At 37.7% G+C, this 23,514-nt stretch overlaps 2 protein-coding genes across 18 annotated transcripts in view; both read left to right on the plus strand.

Annotated features, from left to right (window-relative positions):
- The window catches only part of col18a1a (collagen type XVIII alpha 1 chain a), an 83,381-nt gene extending 77,933 nt beyond the window's left edge, over positions 1-5,448 (plus strand). For all 5 annotated transcript variants that reach the window (XM_079617875.1, XM_079617874.1, XM_079617876.1 and 2 more), the window contains 5 exons: positions 18-50; positions 181-504; positions 590-787; positions 2,484-2,599; positions 3,805-5,448. In XM_079617875.1, the coding sequence (XP_079474001.1) occupies positions 18-50; positions 181-504; positions 590-787; positions 2,484-2,599; positions 3,805-4,018 (885 nt within the window). In that variant the 3' untranslated portion in view covers positions 4,019-5,448. The remainder of the gene's footprint in view (positions 1-17; positions 51-180; positions 505-589; positions 788-2,483; positions 2,600-3,804) is intronic.
- Positions 5,449-6,565: 1,117 nt separating this feature from the next.
- Positions 6,566-23,514, plus strand: part of pcbp3 (poly(rC) binding protein 3) — a 93,628-nt gene continuing 76,679 nt past the window's right edge. For 7 of the 13 annotated variants that reach the window (XM_079619684.1, XM_079619700.1, XM_079619698.1 and 4 more), the window contains exons 1-4: positions 6,566-6,864; positions 7,452-7,512; positions 7,595-7,811; positions 15,569-15,811. The gene's annotated coding sequence lies outside the window, so the exon portion shown is untranslated. Of the gene's footprint in view, positions 6,865-7,451; positions 7,513-7,594; positions 7,812-15,517; positions 15,812-23,514 lie in introns of those variants that run through there. The other 6 variants (XM_079619694.1, XM_079619699.1, XM_079619687.1 and 3 more) reach the window with 3 other exon arrangements.

A 23,514-nucleotide genomic window follows, 5' to 3' on the forward strand; every position in this document is an offset into this window, starting at 1 on the left:
TTTTCTTTTATTTGCAGCTTGGAGATTATAAACCCTTCTATGGAGAGCTGGTAAGCAGTGTGAATAAAGCTCTTTAACATTCAAATAAGCACCCACCATTTAATCAAAGGAAGTTGGAATTAGTGGATGAGCGTATCAATTCCTGAAGGTATGACTGTAGCTTGTTGGCTTTTCCTCCAGGACAATGAGGTGGCCGCGGTCCAGCCGCCCCCTGTTGTTCACTATTCCCAGGACCACACAGCTAACAATGGAGCAGAGCAGATTTCTCCACCGCACCAGCCGATTGAGTTTCCAAGGAGTGAGCCAGAGAATAGAAACCCCAATCCGCCTGACTCCCGTTACCCAGATCCACGATACCCACCCTACACTGATAACAGGTACAATCCTGTACAACCAGAAATCAGATACCCTGTTCAACCTGAGAGGAACCCTATCACTCCAGCCCGCCGTCCCAGCCCCCCTGTCAATCAACCAGAAGGCCACACCCACACTTCCGGACCAGGGGTTCGTTCAGTCAACTTCATCACAACATTTGCACAGGTCCCCTTTGTTTATTTCCATTTTGACGCCACTGTCTTTCTCTGTGCAGTTGCATCTTATTGCCCTGAATTCTCCACAAGTGGGGAACATGAGAGGCATTCGCGGGGCAGACTTCCTGTGCTTCCAGCAAGCTCGGGCCGTGGGGATGAAGGGAACATTCAGAGCCTTCCTGTCTTCCAAACTTCAGGATCTCTACAGTATCGTCCGCAAATCCGACAGAGACACATTACCGATTGTTAACTTCAAGGTGTGTAGTTCATTACTCATGCAGATCTTCATTCCAGATTATCGTTTTTTTTTTCACTGGTCAATTTTGAGATTTTGGGCTATTTGTCTTCTTTCAGACTTGTGGTGAAAAAAGTCCAAAATACACATTTAGGTCTTTATTTTACTACACTTTGTCCATTTGCGTCTGTAGATTTCTCCTAAATTCAACAAAAGTTGGCGTTCTAAATCATCCCGCTGCTCCGCGATCGCTGTCTGCACTCGTGTCTTCACATATACCGTTGGAAAGCTCTCTCCCTCCTGTACTATGTTGTCGGATCCAAATACGGATCATTTTACTTTTTATCACCAACCAATCGTAAAAGTACAATGGGCATTTAACTCTAAAAGCGAAATCTCATTGGCTGATGTCAATTTCTGTCAACGTGATTCATTCAGATGCATCACGTGACGTGCTCTGATATTTAGATGATTTTTTGACTGTTTTTCTGTTCAGTTGAAGGCCATAAATGCTGTGTTTATAAGTTTTGATGTGATTTAGGTGGTTTGTATGGTTGTTGCTAATGATTTGATAAGATATTGTGTCTGTAAATAGTTGTTTCCACTAAAAAAAGTATGAATTTTTACATTACAAATCTTTAAATGCCGTTTTCTCAAAATGAGTTTTTTGTCATTCTCCAGTAGAAACATCTCAGCCTATGTACACCTACGTACACCTAACTCTCCAGTTATACACTTAGCAGTATTCTGAAGATATTTTCAGAGGGATTTGTTTATAAATCATTCCTGGAATGATTTATGTGACATTTTAATTAAAACAAATGTGGCGAAAATAATATTTTTAAGGCTATGGACAGTATATTTTGATTTCCTAGGTAATGAAAGCATATATCCTGGAATCCCTCTCAAATTCTTTTCTCATCTTGTGTGTAATCAAAATGAAAAAATAATTTTGCTCCTGGCTTTATCATATGTTCAGATCTATCTACCGAGAATAAATGCAAAATTGCGCATATTTAATGAGATAATGCTTCATGTGCATAATTAAACATACAAATTTCAAAAACTTGTAATACATTTTTTTTATGACCTTGTGTAAGTAATCAACTGAGGAAGTGTCATGGTGATATCTATTATTTTAAAAAATTTACCCTATTCACCGGTAGTGTCTCATTTTCAGATCAGATCAGATCAGATTCTACTAATTTAACAATCAGATTAATCAGAAATGTTTCACCAGGTAGAATTTAAATAAATTTTCTAATTGTCCTAATTTTCCAAGGGATTTGTCCAGACTAGAAGTGAAAAGGCTTTGTGATGCAGCACAATAATAACAACAAATCAGAAGATACTATGTTTAATATACAGTTACCAGAACCAATAAGAGTATCTCAGTGGGCGGAACCAAAGTATTGAAAATATCATGTTGCTTGTTGTCGCTGCGTGAAAGGACATTATTTTAGATTGAGATGGCTTTTATCATGCAGTCCAGTTGAAAATCCACAACATACAAAATTGAGCTTGCGTAGGTAGAATCAGATGAAGCCGATCACCGTGTCTGTATATGGGCTTGTAGACTCCTCTTTGTTTCGGGCCTCAAAACAAAAAGATGATCATTTGATCTTGTGGATCATTTTGAGATTTTTTCCTCAAGACCGAACACTCATTTGGTGATCACGTTTCTTGTCTTTTCATGGCATTGCTATTCTCTTCTGCAGGATCAAGTCCTTTTCAGAAGCTGGGAGTCTCTCTTCAGTGACTCCGAGAGCAGGATGAAGGACAACGCTCCTATCTACTCCTTTGATGGCAGAGATGTCCTGAGGGACAGTGCCTGGTGAGGGTCTATCTATCTATCTATCTGTCATTTTATCCGTCTGTCCATCTGTCTGTCCTGTTCATCCACAAAAAAAACATATATTGTACAGTTCTGCTCATAGATATCCCGTTTACATACTTGCTTTTAACTCTTTTCCCACCATTTATGTAAATTTCCGTAATTTATGAGACAACGCTTCCCTGCCATTGACAGAATTTTCTTGCTTGCTGTGTTTTCACTGTTATACAGTAGGGGTGCTCTTACACATCTTCTGATAGAGTACTGAATCTCCTGATCAAAACAGGCAATAAAGAAGCATATGTAAGCAGATGCATATGTAAAATAATGCAATCAACTACATTAAACACCATATAAATCAAAACTGCATATTGTCACTGAATGAAATGTATAGGACTGAAGCTTTACTCAATCGGTGTTTTTATCATCGTTCTGAATCTGATCCGGATGTAGTCTTTGTTTGACAAAAACGCAATTTTCTCAGCTTTTTCTTAAATTCTTGTTTTTTTATGAAACATACCCACATTCAAGTGTTGAAGAAAAAAAAGCATTAAGCTTGAAAACAAGTTGTTGTTTTTTTGTTTAAAAGCAAAGGGTCTGTTCTTTCCGTTTATATATTGCATGTTCAGATATTCTTACTACAAAATACAGGTGAAACTCGAAAAAGTTAATTTATTTCAGTAATTCAACTTAAAAGGTGAAACTATATAGACTCATTACATGCAAAGTGAGATATTTCAAGCCTTTATTTGTTATAATTTTGATGATTATGGCTTACAGCTTATGAACATTTTTTAGAATTGTGAAAAGGTTTTCATATAATATATTAGTTTCACCTTTTAAGTTGAATTACTAAAATAAATTAACTTTTGCACAATATTAACATTTTTCAAGTTTCACCTGTATTCTGGGGGCCATGAAAATTTTGTGAAAAAATGATCAAAAACGCGGGCGGGAAAAGAGTTAAGTGCCTCAAACAATATCTTTCAACAATTCAGTGCCCAATCTTTGGCCGATCCAACGATTCATTCTTCCAATCTTGTAAACAAAATGTAGTTTCCCAAAAGACTGATTAAAATCCTGTACACCATGACCCCGCAGTCAGCCAAAGCAATTTGACTTTGTAATTTCGGAAAGGTCTTGCAGGTTTTGAGTGCCGTCTGAGAAGCACCTAAAATGATGATGTTTCTTCCTCTGTCCTGCAGGCCAGAGAAGATGATCTGGCACGGGTCCAGTGGCAGGGGTCACAGGCAGACGGATAACTACTGCGAGACGTGGCGGGCCGGAGACCGCGCAGTGACAGGTTTGGCCTCATCTCTGCAGGCTGGCCAACTCCTCCAGCAGACCTCCAGCAGCTGCTCCAGCTCCTTCATCGTGCTGTGCATCGAGAACAGCTACATGGCACAATCCAAGAAATAAAGCCGTCCAAAAGAGCTTTTGAACACTCAACACAACAGTTTATACAGGCGCTGTTTCACTCCAGTAGATGCCTGTCTCTTATAAATGGAGAAAAATAAATAAAAAAAGAACTGAGTCTGCCTTAAGGAGAATTTGCCAGTCATTTATTCCCTCACCGTAACGCCAAAGAGGCTGGTTGAACGTGGAGGTGTTTGCTCTCTCTCAGGGCATTGGCACATATTTTTCAGGGGGTTAAACCAGAGAAGTGAGGCCAACTAAGGCAGTGTTTTTAACTGTATCCATATAAAATTTTGTATATGAATTGTTTGTCATCTGTGTTGTTTTTTTTTCTTTTCTTTTGAAGATGTCTTAATTGGTATATTTAACCAATTTTAGCTATATTGTTTGTGTAACTTTTTTCCTCCCTACTTGTCTGTACCGATTTTATTTCCATCCAAGGTTTGTTGGATACTGAGGGGCAGACCTTATAGTTTTAGGTTTTAAAAAGAGAAAATATTTATTTTGCAATAAAGAGAGCTAAAATATGATTTGAAACAATTTAAAATAGAATACTTTTTTCTATTTTAGTAAGCACTTTTTTTTTTTATTTTTTTTACAAACTTCCACAGATAAAAGTGCAAGACTGAAATAGTTAATTGTTGCTAAAAATGGTCGCTCTCCCGAAAAAGCTCCAGTGGGCAAAGAGAAGATGTCTTGAATAATTCAATACTTGTCACTCAAAAGAGTTTTTGTACAAACAAAAGTATTTGAAAAAAACTTCTGTTGCATCTATGGGATCACTGTGTGTGTGTTTCCCCCTACCACCCCCCTCTTGTTATTAATGTGAAATTTCATATGGACATTCTTCTTAGTGTCATTGCTTGTTTTACTCTTCTGGTTGATTCCAGAAGTTTTGATACAGCAAAGTGGATGATTTTTGTAACAAATATTGTTGTAAAAAAAAAAATGTTACTCAAAAATAGCGGTCACATGTCCCATAATTCATTGGACATATCAGGCTTTGGTTGCATTCGGTGCATTTCACTGATGAAACAGATGCTGACAGTGTTTGAGAGAGACAGATGTGTTTTATGAAGACACTTTATCCTCTATCCATATGGAATTTCAGACACCTAATCCACTATAGTGCTACTGATGTGTTCAGTACAACCCTGTGGGCTTCTAGTCTTTTTTTAAACCAGTATGTGCTGTACCAAGTCTCAGAGGCACTGAATAAATGATTTTTTTTGTTTGTTTGCCACAATCATTTTGGCACAACTTCTTGTGTATAAAATTTTTCCTTAACCTGTCCTGTCTACACATATCTTAGACTATGTCTGTTCATGCACAATATTAACATTAGATATCATTCACAAGCCATTTCATATCACGAATGTGTTTACTGTTCACTGACTGATTGATAAAAAATAAAGGTATTTTTTTCCCTCTCACTAGTATGTATTTTAGATTTTTAAATTCATAAAAAAAGGGTTTCACACATTGTTTCCTTTGTGAGATTAATTTTTTCCCCACTAACATTACATTTTTAAGAGTATTTCACCTAAAAATCACTATATGTCCTTATTTACTAAAGCCATAATAATGTGATTTTGTACATCAATCCAGATTTTTTTGAAGAACTCATGGTCAGTGGCTTTTGGTATAAATCCTGACTTCTAGTTCACACAAAAGCCTTTGATCAGCGTAAGTGCTCTTCATTCTCAATGGTTGGAATTGTAAACTATGCGATTCTGCTAAATGCTGTTTAAGCACTGAAATACTCTCAGGCAACCGTCTTCTGTGCGCGTATGGTAGAGGGCCCCAAAGTCCTGATTCATGCATGTCTCTAAATTGCACAGCGTGCCCCTTTGATGACATTGCAGTCCCTCCTCAGTGCCTATTGCACTGATTCCCTGTCCGCCTGAAGGGTTTTACAGCCTGTTCAATAGGATTTAGCGATGTGGCCTTGAGAGGGCCTCAAGGCACAAATCAGAGACTGCTGACAGGAAGCTGGTGAAGCGGCCTCTTTTGTATCTCAGGACTTAAAGGTCCTTTGCAAGGATTTCAGTCAGGTGGACCAAGCCTGTGGTAAAATAACCCATGGGCATTTGAGAAAATTGATTAAGCAAAAAGTAAGCAAAATGATGTGCCAAAAATGAATAAAATGTCATGCCTGTCAAAGAGTAGTGTTTTAAATGGTCTGAGATGGAGTATGGATCGTCACACTGCAGGATGACAACAGGAACTCTGCAGGAGATCAGCAGCATGGCTGTCTTTATGATTAACTGTTGTTGTTTTTGTTGTGATCTGCACAATTCTTCCCCCAAAATAGAACCAGGCCACCTGAGTGACCAGTGCAATACTCGCACTGCTTTTGTACTTGACTAAACTGTTACTTGTTTATTTCCTATTGTACAAACTTCTTATACTTTTACAATGGCTAATTTTTTATATATATATATATATATATATATATATATATATATATATATATATATATATATATATATATATAATTTTTTTAATTAATAATATTTTAAATAGCATGCCATATTTGGTATTGAGAAAGAGCCCGTGTGATTGTAATTTCAACTTCAGCGAAAGTTACATTATTGCGCCGTTAGATGGCAGTAAAGGCTGTCTTTATGAGTGAGTCAGTAAGACTTTACATAAGAGACTGAAACAAGGTTGTAAACAACGCCTTATTAGACTAAACTTACAAATGCGTTGACTAGTCATGGGAAATCCCCTTAACTGTTAATTAGAACAAAGACAAAGATATCGCTTTCCTCAGTGTATATTCAAACTAATTTAGTGATTATGAATGTAAGATTGACCTGAAGAATATCAGCTAACGTTAGATGCAGGTAATGCACTCTCTTTTGATCTCTCTCTCATCTACTCTACATAATACATTAAGCTTCAATGAAGCAATTCACCGTTCATTGCTAGTTTTAAAGTTTTAGAATTAGTAATGGAAGCTTGGGCTCAACTGTTAACGTTAACTTGAGATTTAGAATCCGTGGCGGAAGGAAGTAGTTCCGCACAAAAGAGTGGTTTTAAAGACTCCGTTGTTGTTTCTTATTTATTTTCACACTTGTGACATTGAACTGTTGTATAAATGCAATATCACACTCGTGGCCGTGCGATATGGCTTTATATCAGTGTGGCTCTGTGATTCTGCTGCGATCGTCTTGCACGTGCAGCCTTGTGTCTACGGACCGAATCACAGCAGCCATGCTGATATAGAGCGATATCGCACGGCTGCTATGTGATATTGCTCATTTATTTAACTCTCTATTCTTTACTTGTCATTCTTAATTGTGCCTTTTTTATATATATATCTCAAGATTTATGTAATTTAGTTTGGAAACTGTAAAGTTGACAGGCTATGGCAAGTCTGATTACTAGCAAATTGTAGTAGCAATGGATATTTACATTTTGATCTAATCAGTAAACTGGCCGTGACGTAAACCAAAAGGAAGTGACCACCGCTAAACGATGAAGATTATCAGGTAAAAAAAAATATAGGCCCCATATTTTTAATTATTTATGAATTAGCAGAAAAGCATTTGATTTGCCAAAATCTGCTTCTAGGTTCATTCATTGACTGCAGCAGCTCTGCCTTGACAATCAGCAAGAGCCTTTTCTTTCTCTCTCGCGATCAACTGTCGAACTCTGTTGCCTGTCACCTGGTAGACTGGCGAATGTAACATTTTCGGCCAGGGACGTTTTCATCAACCCCATGGCACCTGACCTGTTACATTTAGTATCTTCTCCATCTCTCTGTTGGAGGTTCGTCTGGAATATACAGGTATTTTCTTTTAATTATCTATTAATCAATTTTGCTGTTATTATTGGCTAGTAGCCTAGCAGTCAGGGTACAATCTCTGCATGGCAGGGGGAGCTGCCACTCGACCTGCCACTCAACCCGTCACTGCTAGGGGCAGCTGCCACTCGACCCGTCGCAATTATGCGCCTGCCCGTCACAGTTGCGTTAAATCCTACCTATTTGCCACCTTTATATTTTTTCCGCCGTTTTAATCCGGAGCACGAGTCTTGACAACTACTAACTTATGCGTCGCGCCAGCCACAACCTAGAGTTGCGCCTGCCTCAAGATCTCTCACTGTTTACATGTAGCCTACCAGACACTCCGATTGATGCACATGTGCAAACCGACAATAAAATACTGCTCTTATTTGCTATCTTAAATTTTATTCCCTCTTTTTGTCCATAATGGAGCGTGCGTCAAGTCACCTGCCTAGGGCTGGGCGAAATGGGCAAAAAATTGTATCACGATATATATTTTTTTAATATCAATCGATATCGATAATTATCACGATAAATGTCAAATCTTTATTTCTTTCAAGTTTAAAGGCAGATTTTTGCTCCTAAGTGAAAGTTAGGAGCAAAAAGAAACCAGAGCGTTAATTGTGGTTTTAAACTAGCCTACTCTTTATTGTCAGAGCACATCATGACAAACACTTGCCAAACAGGTGAACATTCACAAATCTGAGGTAGAAACATTCAAACATTTGACATTTTTTCCTTAACAAAATAAATATCTTAATAGAAAAAAAATATTTCTTAGTTTCTGCATGTGCTCATTTTTATTTGGTAAAATGTAATATTATGACTGTTTGAGTTTTATTAAAATGAACAATTGGTCATCCAGCATCATGCATTTAGATCATGATAATCACAGATAAAACCGGGCATAGCCTACAGCACCTCACTATCATGGCAACATGTTACTTTATGGTTTCTATGGTATTTGTATGAAAACCAGTAGCCTAAATAAATACATTATTAAATACTGTAATTATATTCCATTAGTCCTTTAATACATTGTTTACATTGATAATATAATACAATTCAATATGTATATCCCACATTTCATTGTGTAGTTAATATTACTAGGCTAACGTTACAGTAAATCGGTGGTAAATGATGGGAATGTGTAGACGGAAAAGCCTTCTGACTGTATCGTTGCTCACAGTGTTTCTCCTGTTCGTCAGCGCCGTTTCATCTGCCTTTAAACTGGTTTAAATCACTGAGACATTTGTGTTCTTCGCTGAATTCTAGCGTTTCTCACTGTATCTCGTGACCGAGAGCGATCAGAGTAAACGCGTCTGCTCGAGTGAGCTCGCGCTCGCGCTGCCGTTTGGATTTTGAGCCGAGCGGATAAATGGTCCGTGTGGCGCGCGCGGTTCAAATGAGTTAAGTTCCGCTTTTGGCGCATAAACATTATCGAACATTTATAGAACTCGTGATATCGTTTTATCGAGAACAATTATATCGCGATAATTATCGTTATCGTTTTATCAAGAACAATTATATCGCGATAATTATCGTTATCGTTTTATCGCCTAGCCCTACGCCTGCCTCAAGATCTCTCACTGTTTACATGTACCAGACACTCCGATTGATGCACATGTGCAAACAGACAGTGCAATCCTGTTCTTATTTATCTATTTGCCATCTTATCTTACATTTTATTCCCTTTTTTGTTCATAATGGAGCGCGCGTCGGGAGCTACAGGGGATACGCGCTGCATTTTGTTTAAAAAACACCTTATATATTGTGTAAGGTGCCGAGGCAAGCGCATCCGTGACGGGTCCCGAGGCAGGCGCATATAACGGTGACGGGTCGAGTGGCAGAGATTTTAGGCTACTTCATTACGTCGTATACACTATATGGTTCAAAAATCCAGTTACACAAATGCGTATCTTCTCTAGCTCTGGGTTTGTGTGTTGTTATCAAATACATAGTTAATCAAAAGTAAAATGTCCTATTTATTCTAAATGTAAGGCTGGGGTAAGTTGTCAAGTCTGAGACAAAATGTTGCCCAATTTTATGCAATTTATTAATTACAAATATTTGTTGGCCTGCTTTGATACTTTTCAATGTTACATTTTAAAATTTTTTGTGTTTCATTTAATTATTTTGTTGACAATTGTTTTACATATTATGCGGAAAAGCTTATGTTGGGTGACAACTTACTTACCCCATGAGCTGTGACATCATGCCCTGTAATTATTGTCCTGGGCAAACGTAGTTTAAATGTTCTTCAATAACGTTTTGCATCTTAAAAAATAAAAGGTGTATGACTATACAGTAATGTAAAACGTATAGCCTACCTAACCTGACAACTAGCCCTAGTTTTACTTTTCACAGTTTAAAACAACGTGATTAAATGAATGTTTCTCATTAGTCATAACCTTAAAACCCTTTTGATCTACAGGGTTAAGATGGAATGCTTTTGTAGATAAATATATATTGTACCTAAATATGATTTTTTTTTTTTTTTTTGTATGGATGTTTTTGGACTGTATAGTGAAAGAAAAGCTGCACCTCATGAAGTTTGTTCACTACCTAATTCTTATACAGTATATGTACATCCATGCATGTTATTTTATATATATATATATATACTCATGCATTTACTTTTAGCATAAGCTAATCTGTTAATACAGCACTAGATTATTTAAATATAAACCTTGACATTCTTTTCATTGTAATCAGCCTTTTATAGTGAACCCCCCCCCCCCCCCCCCCTCTCACTCACACACACACACACACACACACACACGCACTCACTCACACACACTCAAAAAAAGGGTGACATATACAAAAGAGCTTGTTGAACCCCTGTCTATATAGTATCCACGTTAGTCTTTGTGACTGCAAACACGAAGAACAATCTGCAGCTGACTGCAATCTCTAGCGCTGGCACAGGAAATCTATATTTAGCAGCAAGTAAGTAATAACAAAGCTCATCCAAATGGTCTACAGACGGTAATGATACGAGAGCGGGACAAGATGTTGCCTTTAATTACATTGGTAGCGGAGGCAAAGCCATGTCTGTTAGACGTGCTGTGTTTATGCTGTCTTTGTGAGTCACTGAAACGAAGATGCTCTGCGATGAACGCTGTTCGTTTTATGGAGGTGGTTTATGCTGCTGCTTCATTTACTATCTTGCTCTCTCGTCTCTGCATATGAAGCTGCCAAAACTGTCAATCAGATGCAGCTTAAAAGAGACGTCAGACGAATGACTATGGAAATATGATAGCCCCTATTACTCATAATGATGTCAAGCTAAATATTGGCTTATTTGTTGAACTAGGCTAGCCATGATATCGTAGTCATTGCGATCTACAGATTTTGAAGTTTACTAAATCATATGAGCTGGGTCCAAAATGAACTGAGACGATTTACAATCCATAAATATTTTTACCGACCATGAAAATGTATTTTAAATGCATCATTAAAGCAGTCATCTCATTAGGAATTAAATTTCCCCTCATCTTTTGAGATGATTTGAGTTAATTGTACTATCGTACTATTCATGATTTGTATTCATAATCATTATTATTTTTTAAATACGAATTACATAAACTGAAATGGTGCATTCACTGTTCCATTAAGATTTATAAAAAAAATTATTATATACATCTCTAGTTTATTTTACTCATTCAAAACTCTTAATTCATAATTTGAATAATATATAATGATGATTTAATTCAATTTGATGGAATTGTACTTTTCAATTGAAATGAGCAAATCTTAAAAACAGGCTTTTCTTTTTGAGTGTACCTATATATTTGTAAAAACGTACCTATACAATTGCAGTTCCCATGCAGCGGAAATGAACACTATATACTGTAGCAGTAAAACACCACAACTTTTACGTGTTCACACACATTATGATTACAGGGCAGATAATCAGTCAATACAGACTTATTTTTGATTCTTTTCAAAATACTATGTTATGACCTTAAAACACCTTTGCATGGTAAATTTGTGATTTGTAAACAATTACATTTTAAAGTTTGCATCACATAATCAGCTATATCTTTACTATGACTTTTCTGATCTAGTAAAGTTGCTTGGTAGCTCACCTACATCATTGCACTTGCTCAATATTCGGATACGAGTTACGATAAAACAGATTAAAGACTTTTAGAAGCAAGCTAAACTGACATGGTTGGTTGAGCAAATGCGTTTTTTTTATCTCACATTTGCATTTGTTGGCACTTTTGTTTAGGTTTAATGTAGGGTTTATGAATCTGGTGATAAGTTATTTCAAACGCATGAACCCTTTTAGTGCCGTGCACTCCCTGGAGATTTAATTTCAGAACTACAGCGACATAAACCTCTGTTCATCTGTGTTTTTAGCACAACTCACTGGACATTTCTCTTTAAAAATGCAGTAACACTTTGGATATCCAAACTTTGGATAAAAGCCCCTATTAAATGCATAAATATAAATGTAGAAATTTCTTCACAGGCACGTTTTTCCAATGAGCCTGAGTTGGATATATATATATATAGGCTATATATATATATAAATATGTCACAGGCCAATAACTAATTATTTGCTCTATTTTAAACAACACAAAACCTCAATTTACTTGTGCTTGATGAATACATTTGTTTGTTTTTATTGTCCGTCAGTGTTTAAAGACCTCAAACCCCAGTATAATGACATCCACTTATAAATGCAACATGTTATAAATCCTCTTGCCTAAGCGGAGCCCTTCTCCCCTGCTAAGCATGACATTTAAAGCATGATTGTACCCCAGAATTAATGAATATTTGATGAGATATCTTTTCTGAAATTGTAGACTAAGGCAGTGGTATGCCTTGCTCTCAAAACCCCGTTGTTGTAAATGTGTTTATAATGAAACAGATCTGTGTCTCAGACTAAATGTAAATCACTGTGGGGCAGTAAGTGTGAGGACAGCCATGCAGGCTGAATAAATGCTAGTTGTTTTTAGAGCGATTGTGGATATTTACACATCAAGCCATACATAAGCCATTAAATCTCTTGTGTATCAACGGATTTATGTCTAAATCTCTGTTATTGCTGGCACATCGCAGAAATGGTTTTGGCAGGTTTAGCAGCGGAAGTTAAGTGCTTTCCCCCCGTACTTCTCTCCTCTTAGACCTGAGTTCACTTGTACCTTTCACTCTTAAGGGTCTCCACACACCGGCATCTCTGCAGCTGGAAACATATCTGATGTGACATCTCCTCCTGTTGCTCATGCATTTTTTATGGGCCCTTCTCTCCCAGCCAGTCCTCTTGGAGGAAACCCTACGCTCTGTAGCGTGCCAGAGTCTATAGCACATTTCACCGCCGCTGTCCGCTTCATGCTTAAGCTGCTTTACTCGTAAATACTGGCACGCTGATATCTGGGAGGGCTGTGTTTGGAACCCCTGCTGAATCATCATAGGTTTGTGCTTGCTCATGCTTTGCATATCGGCTCATGTTATGATGCACGGTATCGATAAGTGCATCGATTTCACCGCTGCATAAGATTCACTGAGCAGAAGTGCGTATTCTTCTGAGAAAGTGAGAGCGGCTCGGGAGCCCTGACCCTGAAATAATGCCTCGTCACTTGGATGTCAGTAGAATCGGGTGCTAAGAGAAGTTTCGCCACTTTGAGCGCCGTCCTGTCATCCTGAAAGCATGTAGAGGTCCCTTTTTTGCAGTTGTTAATAGGACATCATTAAGGCTCTCGTCCCAACATCGGTCCTTCCTGCTGTGAAGGGGATGGTGCTGGCCGATGTGCTTTTCATTCTTCATCCTAACAGTTCGCCATTGATCATTTCTCAAGCCTAGACCTGAGCCAGAATATCGATCTGGAAAACAGAAAAAGGTCTTTATGAAATGAGTTGCATTCCGACTCTATATTTTTTTTATAGCCAATTAAAAATGTAATGTCATCTTTATGCATTATATTATATTATATTATATATTATATTGTATTTTATTTATTATGTTATAATTATATTATTTACGGTACATAATATATAAATTAGTGCTGGACAATGATTAATCGCATCCAAAATAAAAGTTTGTGTTTACATAATATGTGACACTTTTTGTAGGCTATACATCATCTAAAAGCTGAATAAATAAGCTTTACATTGATGTATGGTTTGTTAGGATAGGACAATATTTGGCCGAGATACAACTTTTTGAAAATCTGGAATCTGAAAATCTGCATTCACTCACAAAAATAAATGTTTTATATATTTACAGTAGCAAATTTACTAAATATCTTCATGGAACATGATCTTTACTTAATATCCTAATTATTTTTGACATAAAAGAAAAATCGATAATTTTGACCCATACAATGTATTGTTGGCTATTGCCACAAACATACTCATGCGACTTATGACTGGTTGTGATTCAGGGTCACGTGTGTGTGTGTGTGTGTACTGTGTATAGTTTTGTATATATAAACACACATATGCATGTTATATTTAAGACATATTTGCATGTATATACTGTATTAATGCATAATTTATATGTATAAATTATATTTATATATATATACAAAATAATTATACACAGTACACATATCATGTAATCACACACTTTTATTTTGGAAGCGATTAATCGCAATTAATCATTGCCCAGCACTAATATAAATATAGGAACTACACAACCGATTTTTTTTGTGAAATAAGTCTCTTATGCTCACCTAGGCTGCATTTATTTGATCAAAAATACAGTAAAAATAATATAGTGATATTGTTATCATTGCAATAAAACATCTTTTTTGTTTGTTTTAAGATGCGATTTATTCCTGTGATGGCAAAGCTGAGCATCATTACTCATAGTGTCACACGATCCTTCAGAAATCATTATAAGCTGGGGATTTGGTGCTCATGATTACTTATCAATGTTGCTGCTGCTTAATATTTTTGTAGAATCCATGATATTTTTTTCCAGGATTCTTTGAATAATAGAAAGTTGAAAAGAACAGAATTTATTTTAAATGAAAACCTTTCGTAATATTTTTTATTTACTATAAATTGTGATTTACGAAAAGAAAATTTTACGAAAAGTAAAACAAATATTTATATCAAACAAAAGCGTCCTTGCTGAACTAAAGTGTCCGTTTCATAAAAAAAATCATACTGACCCTAAACTTTTGAATGGTACTACAAGTTTACAATATGGGACAATATGCATAACAAGAAACAAATTAATTATCGCATGAATTCATAAGGATTTGTTTGCCCAACATTTTAAATTCTTGTGCATTACATTTTTTTTTTGTTGCACCTGTAAGCCTGGAAGTGTCACAGTGCGATGATAATACACATTGATCACAGTGGTAAGAGTTCCTATTCCTTCTCCTACACATAAGCATTATTTCTGCCTACTTAACATCATTGCACCTTTCCAAAGCCCTTCCCGTGTAGCCTGCGCCTCTGCAGTGGAGCATGCACCGTTATTCTGCTAGGTTAAGTGCGGCACAATCTAATTACTCTAATGTCGGATGCGGTCTTAAATCACACTTATTGGGTAAGTGCGCCCGTTTGTCTGTCCTTCAGAAGGGAAGCTGCTCTCGGACTAATTATTCCAACTGGGTATGAGCAATTGCACTTATTGGCTAGGGCATGGCACCGGCTGCCTGCGCTCCTATTCGTTGCCGGTGAAGTCTGTGTGCGATTGGGTCCTGGAAGGGAGTGGGAGGGGCGTTCTCTCTTTCCTCTCTGTGCTGGAGCGTGTGTGGATGTGAGCACTCTTTTCTCTCCTATTATTTGAGTGGCTGCAGGTACTGGTGTCTGCCTCTATGCCTCTGTGCCAGAGGGATAAAGAGAGAAAGACAGAGGACTAGTGCTTCATATCCCCCCTCTGGCCTCCCCGTCTCCCTGCTCCCTGTCACTCCATCCTTCCTTCCTCCCTCCCGGACCACCCGTCAGCGGCTGGATCAACCCGCCCGGACCCTCCTCCCACAACCCCTTTGACTATCCTCACTTCACCGTCCCATCTTGTGAACTGTGTGCAGGTAAGCCAGCACCTAACTCTGACTTTTGTTGTGCTTTTTGTTCTGATTCTGTACACTCTTTCCTCTTCGCATGTCATTTGGTCTCTGTTTCTCACACACGCTCTTTCTCACGCACCCTCCCTCACTCTCTTTAGCTTTCAAGTTTTCCCCTCTGGCAGTTCCTCTCAGAGGGAAGCGTGCAAAGAGGGATGAGGGATTAGAATCTGTGAGGTCACTGTTTTCGAGCCCAAACTCAGTTCACACAGAGTGCTCACCACCATCTAAGACTTTATCTGAAGCGATGTAATGCCCACCGGCTATGCTGGGAAACCGATGCTCCGTGCCACAAACCCAGTGTGTACTTTAGCTTCACACGTTTCCTCTGTGTTGTCCTTGACCCCTGCAGCAGTTTATTTTCTGTGTGTCAGAATTCTTTAATGCTGAAGTGTTTCAAGTAAACTTACAGATGGTTTTGCAGCTCTAGGATTACCAATGTCATGATGTTACTACTGGACTGACCGATTCAAACAAGGTATTCAAACATTCAATATGGTCAGTAAGGCCAGAAACATACTCCATGCATTACACAAATGCTTGGTCGACATGTTTTAAGTTTTGTGCTTTGCTGTGGATAGTTTAAACATGTTTGAAAATACAAAAAAAAAAATGATGCTAAAATACCTATGGTAAGCCATTCGTAGTTTGATTTCTCGGAAAAAGTGTAAACGCCAAACTTTGAACATTTCAAACATTTTAAACAAGTTTTTTCAACCAATGACGTTAGTTTGGGGCGGGATGATCTGTTTAATAGGAGTGTTTTCGGAAGCTTTTAAAACAAAATGTTTGTTGACATCAGTGCCGTGGAAATTACACATTCCACCTTTAACGTCTATATTTGAGCAAGTTTGGCAGAAATAAATTTCAGTACCCGAAAAGTGTAACGATAGTGTTACCTTCAAATTATTTAGCTATTAAATGGATAATTCGTACCAAAATTAATATTCTGTCATCATTTACTCACCCTCATGTTGTTCCAAACCTGTATGCCTGTCTTTCCTCTGTGGAGCACAACATATATTTTGAGAAATATCTTGTGTTTTTACAATAGAAAGACCACCATTCTCCATATCTTCTTTTGTGCTCCACATAAGAAAGTCATACAGGTTTGAGAAAACATAAGGGTGAGTAAATAATGACATTTTTGGGGTAAACTATTCCTTTAAACTGTATTTTTAATCGTCTTACTATCAGAATAGAGAGAAGACAAAAAGTTGTTTGTTAACACAATTCTACAAGAAACTATTGCTCTGTCATGACAGTGGTTGACCTGAAGGAGAAAACTGACCGTAGAAGTTTGGACTTGCAATCCAGGATGCACTCGTGTGTGAAATCAAGTAGCTAGAAGCATTAGCGTTAATATACTTGCTTAGGGTATGATTCAGGTCTAATTCTACAGAGCACAGCAGACAAAAACTGCTTAGGTCTTCATCCATTTCAGTGCTTCGATGTGAATGGGTGCTGTGTGAGATTGAAGTGGTGCAAACATCAATACCGGCCCATGGTTTGACAGAGCTTGAACTTGTCTCCAGCACTTTAACAGTTGGCCAATAGTAAAGACATTTCCAATCAATTTGATTAACAGCACTACCGTCTGTTTACAAGCACATCATACCTTTTGTATATTCTCTTTATTAAGCAATTTTTAAATGTTGAGCATTTATTATTATCTGGGGTTATTGGAAGCAACGAGTAAATTCACAGAAGAACAGGTGTCTTAATTAACACCATTATTCCTTTGCCGCCTTGTTGGCTTGTTTCCAAATATGGAATAAAGAAGGAATGATTCAAACAAAAACGGATCTTCAATTAACACAGATGTGTTATAGGAACATAGAAGGTCTGAAAGATTTTGTTTTTATTTATCTGAGCATTGATTTGTCAAGTTACATAGCATCTCGTGTCCTGCAGTCCTTGTGAAGTGGATCACATCACAATCCTAAGATGCAAATAGCATATTTTATGCTAATCGAGAAATTAATTGAACCTTACATAATATTAGAAAGGAAATTTCAATGACATTGCCATTGACTTTTAGATGCCCCTCTTGTTTACTCTAAAACAACTCAGCGGTTTCATATTGCTGATTTTATATTATTTCTAAATCATTACACAAATAGCGGTACCTCCTGAGAAGTGAGACGTGCCTTAATGCTTGACTTATAAAGAACTGTGACTTTTAGATCTAGTGTGTTCTTAGATTTGGAGGTTGTTTTACTGACAGTTTGAGTGTTTTGAAATGTTCCTGTCAGGCAATCCGGATTTACATTTTAGCATGGTGCCTTTTTTAGCTGTTGGCTTGGAAAGCTGTGCTTCTCACATATAGTATGATTATAAATATGGGCAGATTCTTAAGCTAGAGTAAATTGCAAATGTCATCGATGAGGACTTATATCTCTTAAACCACTTTAGATTAGTTTCAGTTGCATATTTACCTCACTGTATATTTTCATCAACATGAAACGGATGCATTAAGTTTTAGGGAAAGCTATTACTTGCCAGACAAGTTCAATTATATTCTCTCTAACAAGACTTTTTTTTTTTTTTCGCTGACGCCCATGATCTCGAAGCAGCTGGTCTTTTTGTGCTTTGGCTGTTTTTTTTTTTTCTTTCTCCGGATCTCATGCTGTCCTGGCTTCCGAGTTGCTGGTTCGGCAGAGTTGCAGTATCAAAAGGCCTCTGCCATTCCCTGGGCTTCCTCTCCATTCCCTATGTGCCAGGAAACTATGGGAGCCTGGATGTCATTTTGGACTGAGATCCAAACATGAATGTACATGTAAATCATTTCATTTCCGACTTGACTTCAATGCTTTCGGCAAGTAGGATGTGGAAAGAAGCCAACTCGTCTTTAGCTTGAGCCAGAAGATGGGCCACTTTTATTTACTCTATTACATGTCGCTATTACTGATACTCGGTGCTGACAGAGAATGTTTTTTCCCCCCATCCTCCCTTCGGCCTGATTGGAACGCAGGTCTCCTCAGCATGGTCGTATAGTAAGTTAAAAACGTCATGGCTGTGTCATAACTCATAAGCGAATGCAAAGTGTTGCCGAGGGCTGAAATTGAATGCTGCACCTTTTCAAAGTTAAGGCCCGGAAAGAATTATGGCCTGTGAAATCCTGGGCCCTTTGTCTCTCCGCAAAGCCACTCTGCAGTGTAATTTAACCCGCCGATGGGCCGTGAGATCAATCAGGACCCAGGAAGATGGAGGGGGGGTGAGAGTGAGTCGAACCGGCCCTGGACCACCCGCTGCCGTCGTTCTTAATGCTTGGCTGGATGGCGCGGCTATTTTTATTGTTTCCAGTGATGTAGTGGAGAAGATGTTCTGGAAAAGGTTAGGGAAACATTGCAGGCTTGTCTGAATTTGCAGATCCGTGGGTCATGTACGCTACTGATGCGGCTGGAGGTTTGATTAAGTCAGGTCATCCTGTTGTTAATCTGTCAGTGAACCATTTTAATCAGTCATGAAGTCCATGCTATACACCGAATGTACATAGTTACCTTGTGCTGTTCTCTGTGTTTCTAGATGGCAGAGGAAGGAACTCTGCTCTGAGACTTGGACTCGGGTTGTGCATGTTGCAAATTAATTATGAGACTCAACTTAGATTCAGACCCTTGACTTGAGACTTAAATTGAAATCCCAATATAAAATCCAGGGCTCAACAATATGGATTTTCTTACTGATGTACCACAGAGGAATGATCCCCCCCCCCCCCCCCCCCTTTTTTTAGCAATATATTTTAATTTGCTAGAATTTATATATTAATTAATTAGTCAATTTAATTAGTCAATTAATAAAAAAAAGTGTATATATGTGTATATATATATATACATATATATGTATATATACATATCTATATATGTGTATATATATAGATATGTGTCCATACATACATATATATATATATATATATATTTATATATATATATATTTTTTTATTTTTATTATTAATTGATAGATTTATTGATTCATTGTTTCCAGTGATGTAGTGGAGATGTTCTGAAAAAGGTTAGGGAATTTTTCTTCCCCTGTATTTGATAGATTTTTTTATATATATTATATATTTATTTCCAGTGATCAAATCACATCTCTCAGTGGAGATGTTCTGTAAAAGGTTAATGAATAAGCATTGCTTTTTTCCCTTATTTGATAGCATTGAAGTAAAAATGCTTTAAATATCAAAGTATATTTGTATTATTATTATTATTATTAATATATATATAATATAATTAATAATACTAATACAATGATTACTGTAATTAATGTAAAAAAAAAAATTATATTCTTATTCAATTTAATAATAAAGACCCCCCTGTGGTGAAAATCAAGTTTTGAATGTTGTTTATAGTATGTCTATGTGGTGTATTTAATATGCTTTAAGACAAACCATGTGCAAAATCATAAGTCAACACCATTGCTGAGTATTTTCTCCTTAAAACTGAACTAAAGACAGTCTCAAAAACGCGGTTTAAAATCACTGATTTTTAGAAGCCAGACTGAGATGGCGAACGGGAACATGGTTTGTGTAACATTAGCAACATTATTAGCTGTTTGATAAAGTAGTCAAGCAAAAAGCTAATCATATTCATTATCGTTATGTGTCCGACGTTGTAAAGAGCAAACCCATTGTGCGGCGTTTACTTCAGTAAAGTTCGCTGAGTGGATCTCTGAGCTGGTGTGAGTCAGTGGAGACGGGGCTAATTTGCATATTCATATATCAGCGTATACTAAATGAATCAAGGTTTTAGTTACATTCAATCTATTTTAGGGCATAAATATATATATATATATATATATATATTTTTTTTTTTTTAAGGAAAAATGCTTAAATATGCCATTTTGGTGTTGAAGGATGAGTAAGGGATACAATTATTGACTACAGGGGTACTTTAATATTAATGTTTTTATAGTGGGCCATCCTTGCTGTTGTAAAAACCTTATAGAACACTCTGTAAGGGACTCTTGTTCAGACTTGACACTCAAACTTGACACTGTACTTGAAAACTTTGGACTTGAGGCCTAGACTCAACTGAACGACATAATTAATGAATTAAAGTTTATTAAACTAACCTGTATTGTATAGGTAACGTTTACCACAGGGATTTGAGACTTGGCTTGAACTCCAAATTAGAGATGAGCAAAATATGCTAAATTGCTTGCCCTTCAAAAAGGTTTATACAACTAACCTATAATAGAAAACTGTTCGCCTCACCTCAAAGACTCGAGACTCGGTGTAGTCTTTACGTCAGAGACTTGAGAAAATATCTGCCATATGGCGCCTGTTCATTGCAGGGAATATAATATGTCAGGATAAGTCTTAAAGAGACTTTGAGGCCTGTCTTATAGCGCTGTCTTGGCAGCATGGCTGGATCTCATCGTTTTTGTTTGATTAAAAGCGCACAGGAGTTTGTAGCACACGGTAGGTGCAAGAGCAGGGCTGACAGCTTAACCACTGATTATTCAAGCCTCTTAGGCTAAGCCATGGCACTCCAGTGATGAACGCCTTCTCCACTTCACATTCCCGCTCCCTCGACTTTTTTTTTTTTTTTTTTTAACATTGCTTTCTTACACTCTCTCTCTCTCACTCCCTTTCTCATTGAGCAGTGGGATCAGTAGCAGAGTGATTCATGCAGTGCTGAGGCTTTATTTAGACATAATCCGCTGAGTGTCACTATGGCACGAGGCTTTGGTCAGGTTCTCCTACCATGCTCCTGCCTGCCTTTGCACCCAACCCCCAACAATATGGGAGTGTGTCAGCGGGTCACATGGCGTGACGCGAGGAGACACCCAACCATGAATGATGCAGCATTTTCTCAGCGGCCTCGCCCCTCTTATCGGACGGGGAGTGATCGGCAGCGTTGTGAGGAGGAGAGAGAGGATGTCCGCTTCCTTGCAAATGCGTTCTAATAAAATCTAGAGCCTCTTGAGCTTTTAGTAAAAGCTCTGTCTCATGTTCGGTGTCTGTTGATGCCCTCCCACCTGCTCCCTGGCAAGGCCTCGGATCCAGAGTGTTGTGACCGCGGCGATGGCCAGATTGAACCCAGCGGGGCGGGGTGTGAGGGGAAAGGTGTGACCTGCTGCTTGAGAAGTCTTTTTTAGCCTCCGAAATGGACTCCCGAGTGACAGTTACCGACTTAAACCTGTAAACATCGGCTGTGTTTTGACTGTGGGTTCACCTAGGGTCTTTTTTGTTGTTGTTGTCGTTCAGGATAGCTCTTGGCTTGCCCCTCTCTATAACAAATATGCTTGCCTGACACACTTTCCTGAGCCGATGCCGTTCGCTCTTCCAAAGCATCTGCGCAGCTAAGTCAGCAGTAACGGTTCTGTGTTCTGGGGATGCACAGATTGAGGAAAGAGGCATGTGTTTCCTCTCAGCTCTGTGCAGTGTACTGTATGCAAATCTGGAAATCTGAATTCTTTGTCCTTCTATTTGCCCTCAGGAGTATTTGGTTGATATATAAAATATTCACTATTTATTCGAGATGATTCTGCTGGCAGTATTGTGTGTACAATACATTTTTGTCCAAGTTTCCTCAAGAGTGTTGTTAGACTTGCATGATTTACAAGTATTTAGAGTCTTTAATTTGGACATCAGCATGATGTATTGTCTGTTTCAGTGAAGTGGTTCAAAATTCGGATCCACAGACTCCTTGGCGCATCACTCAAAAATGTTCATGGATGTCCCATTGTGGCATATTTCATTATTAAAATGCAGAAATAGTATATATTTGGTAAAGACACAATTCAGCCAATGTTTTGAATGGGTCACAAATACATAAAATGCATACTTTAAAGAAAATATATTAATATTGTGAACTTTTATTACAATTTTTCAATAACTGTTTTCTATGGTAATATATTTTAAAATGTAATTTATACCTGTGAATGCAAAGCTAAATTTTTTGCAGTATTCAGTGTCCTTCAGGAATCATTTTAATATGGCGATTTAATGCTCAAGAAACAATTATTATTATTATTATCAATGTTCTGAACAGTTGTGCTGCTTGATATTTTGGTGAAAAATAGTGATATATTTTTTTCAGGATTATTTGATAATTAGAAAGACAATTTCATTTATTTGAAATAGATTTTTTTTTTACATTTATGGGCCCTATCTTGCACCCAGCGCAATTGACTTTGTACACCGACGCATGTATCATTCCTATTTTGCACCCGCGCACAGCGGACTTTTCCCTCCACAGATGCACGTCGGTAAATTAGGGAATGAACTTGTGCTCGCGGGGGGCGGTTCAGCGCAAAGAGGAGGCGTGTTCCGGCGCAAAAGTTTTCTGGTGCTATTTTCCAGTTTTAGAAAGCAATTCCGCCACTGACCAGGAAAAACCCAGTCTAAAGACAGTGGCGCATTGCGCGTTAGTCATATGGTATTTAAAGAGCGCGTGCTTGGCCATAATGTAGCGTGTTAACGCGCATACACTTTGATTCTCTAATATAAACAGACGCAGCAGTTTTCATTTGTGCAAATCATACATTATTACAAGGAAATAATGATATTATTAACACACGAGGGAAATCATTGTTGTGTCCATGAAGATGTGAAAAAAATCTATCTAGATTTAAAAATAAATAAAATCTAGATGAGGCTACACACTTACCCAAATTATACGCCTGTTTAACCGAAGCTAATTTGGGTGGGTTTCTCTCATCAT

The sequence above is a fragment of the Phoxinus phoxinus genome (genome assembly GCF_949152265.1).
Source record: "Phoxinus phoxinus genome assembly, chromosome: 7".
NCBI classification, from domain to species: domain Eukaryota; kingdom Metazoa; phylum Chordata; class Actinopteri; order Cypriniformes; family Leuciscidae; genus Phoxinus; species Phoxinus phoxinus.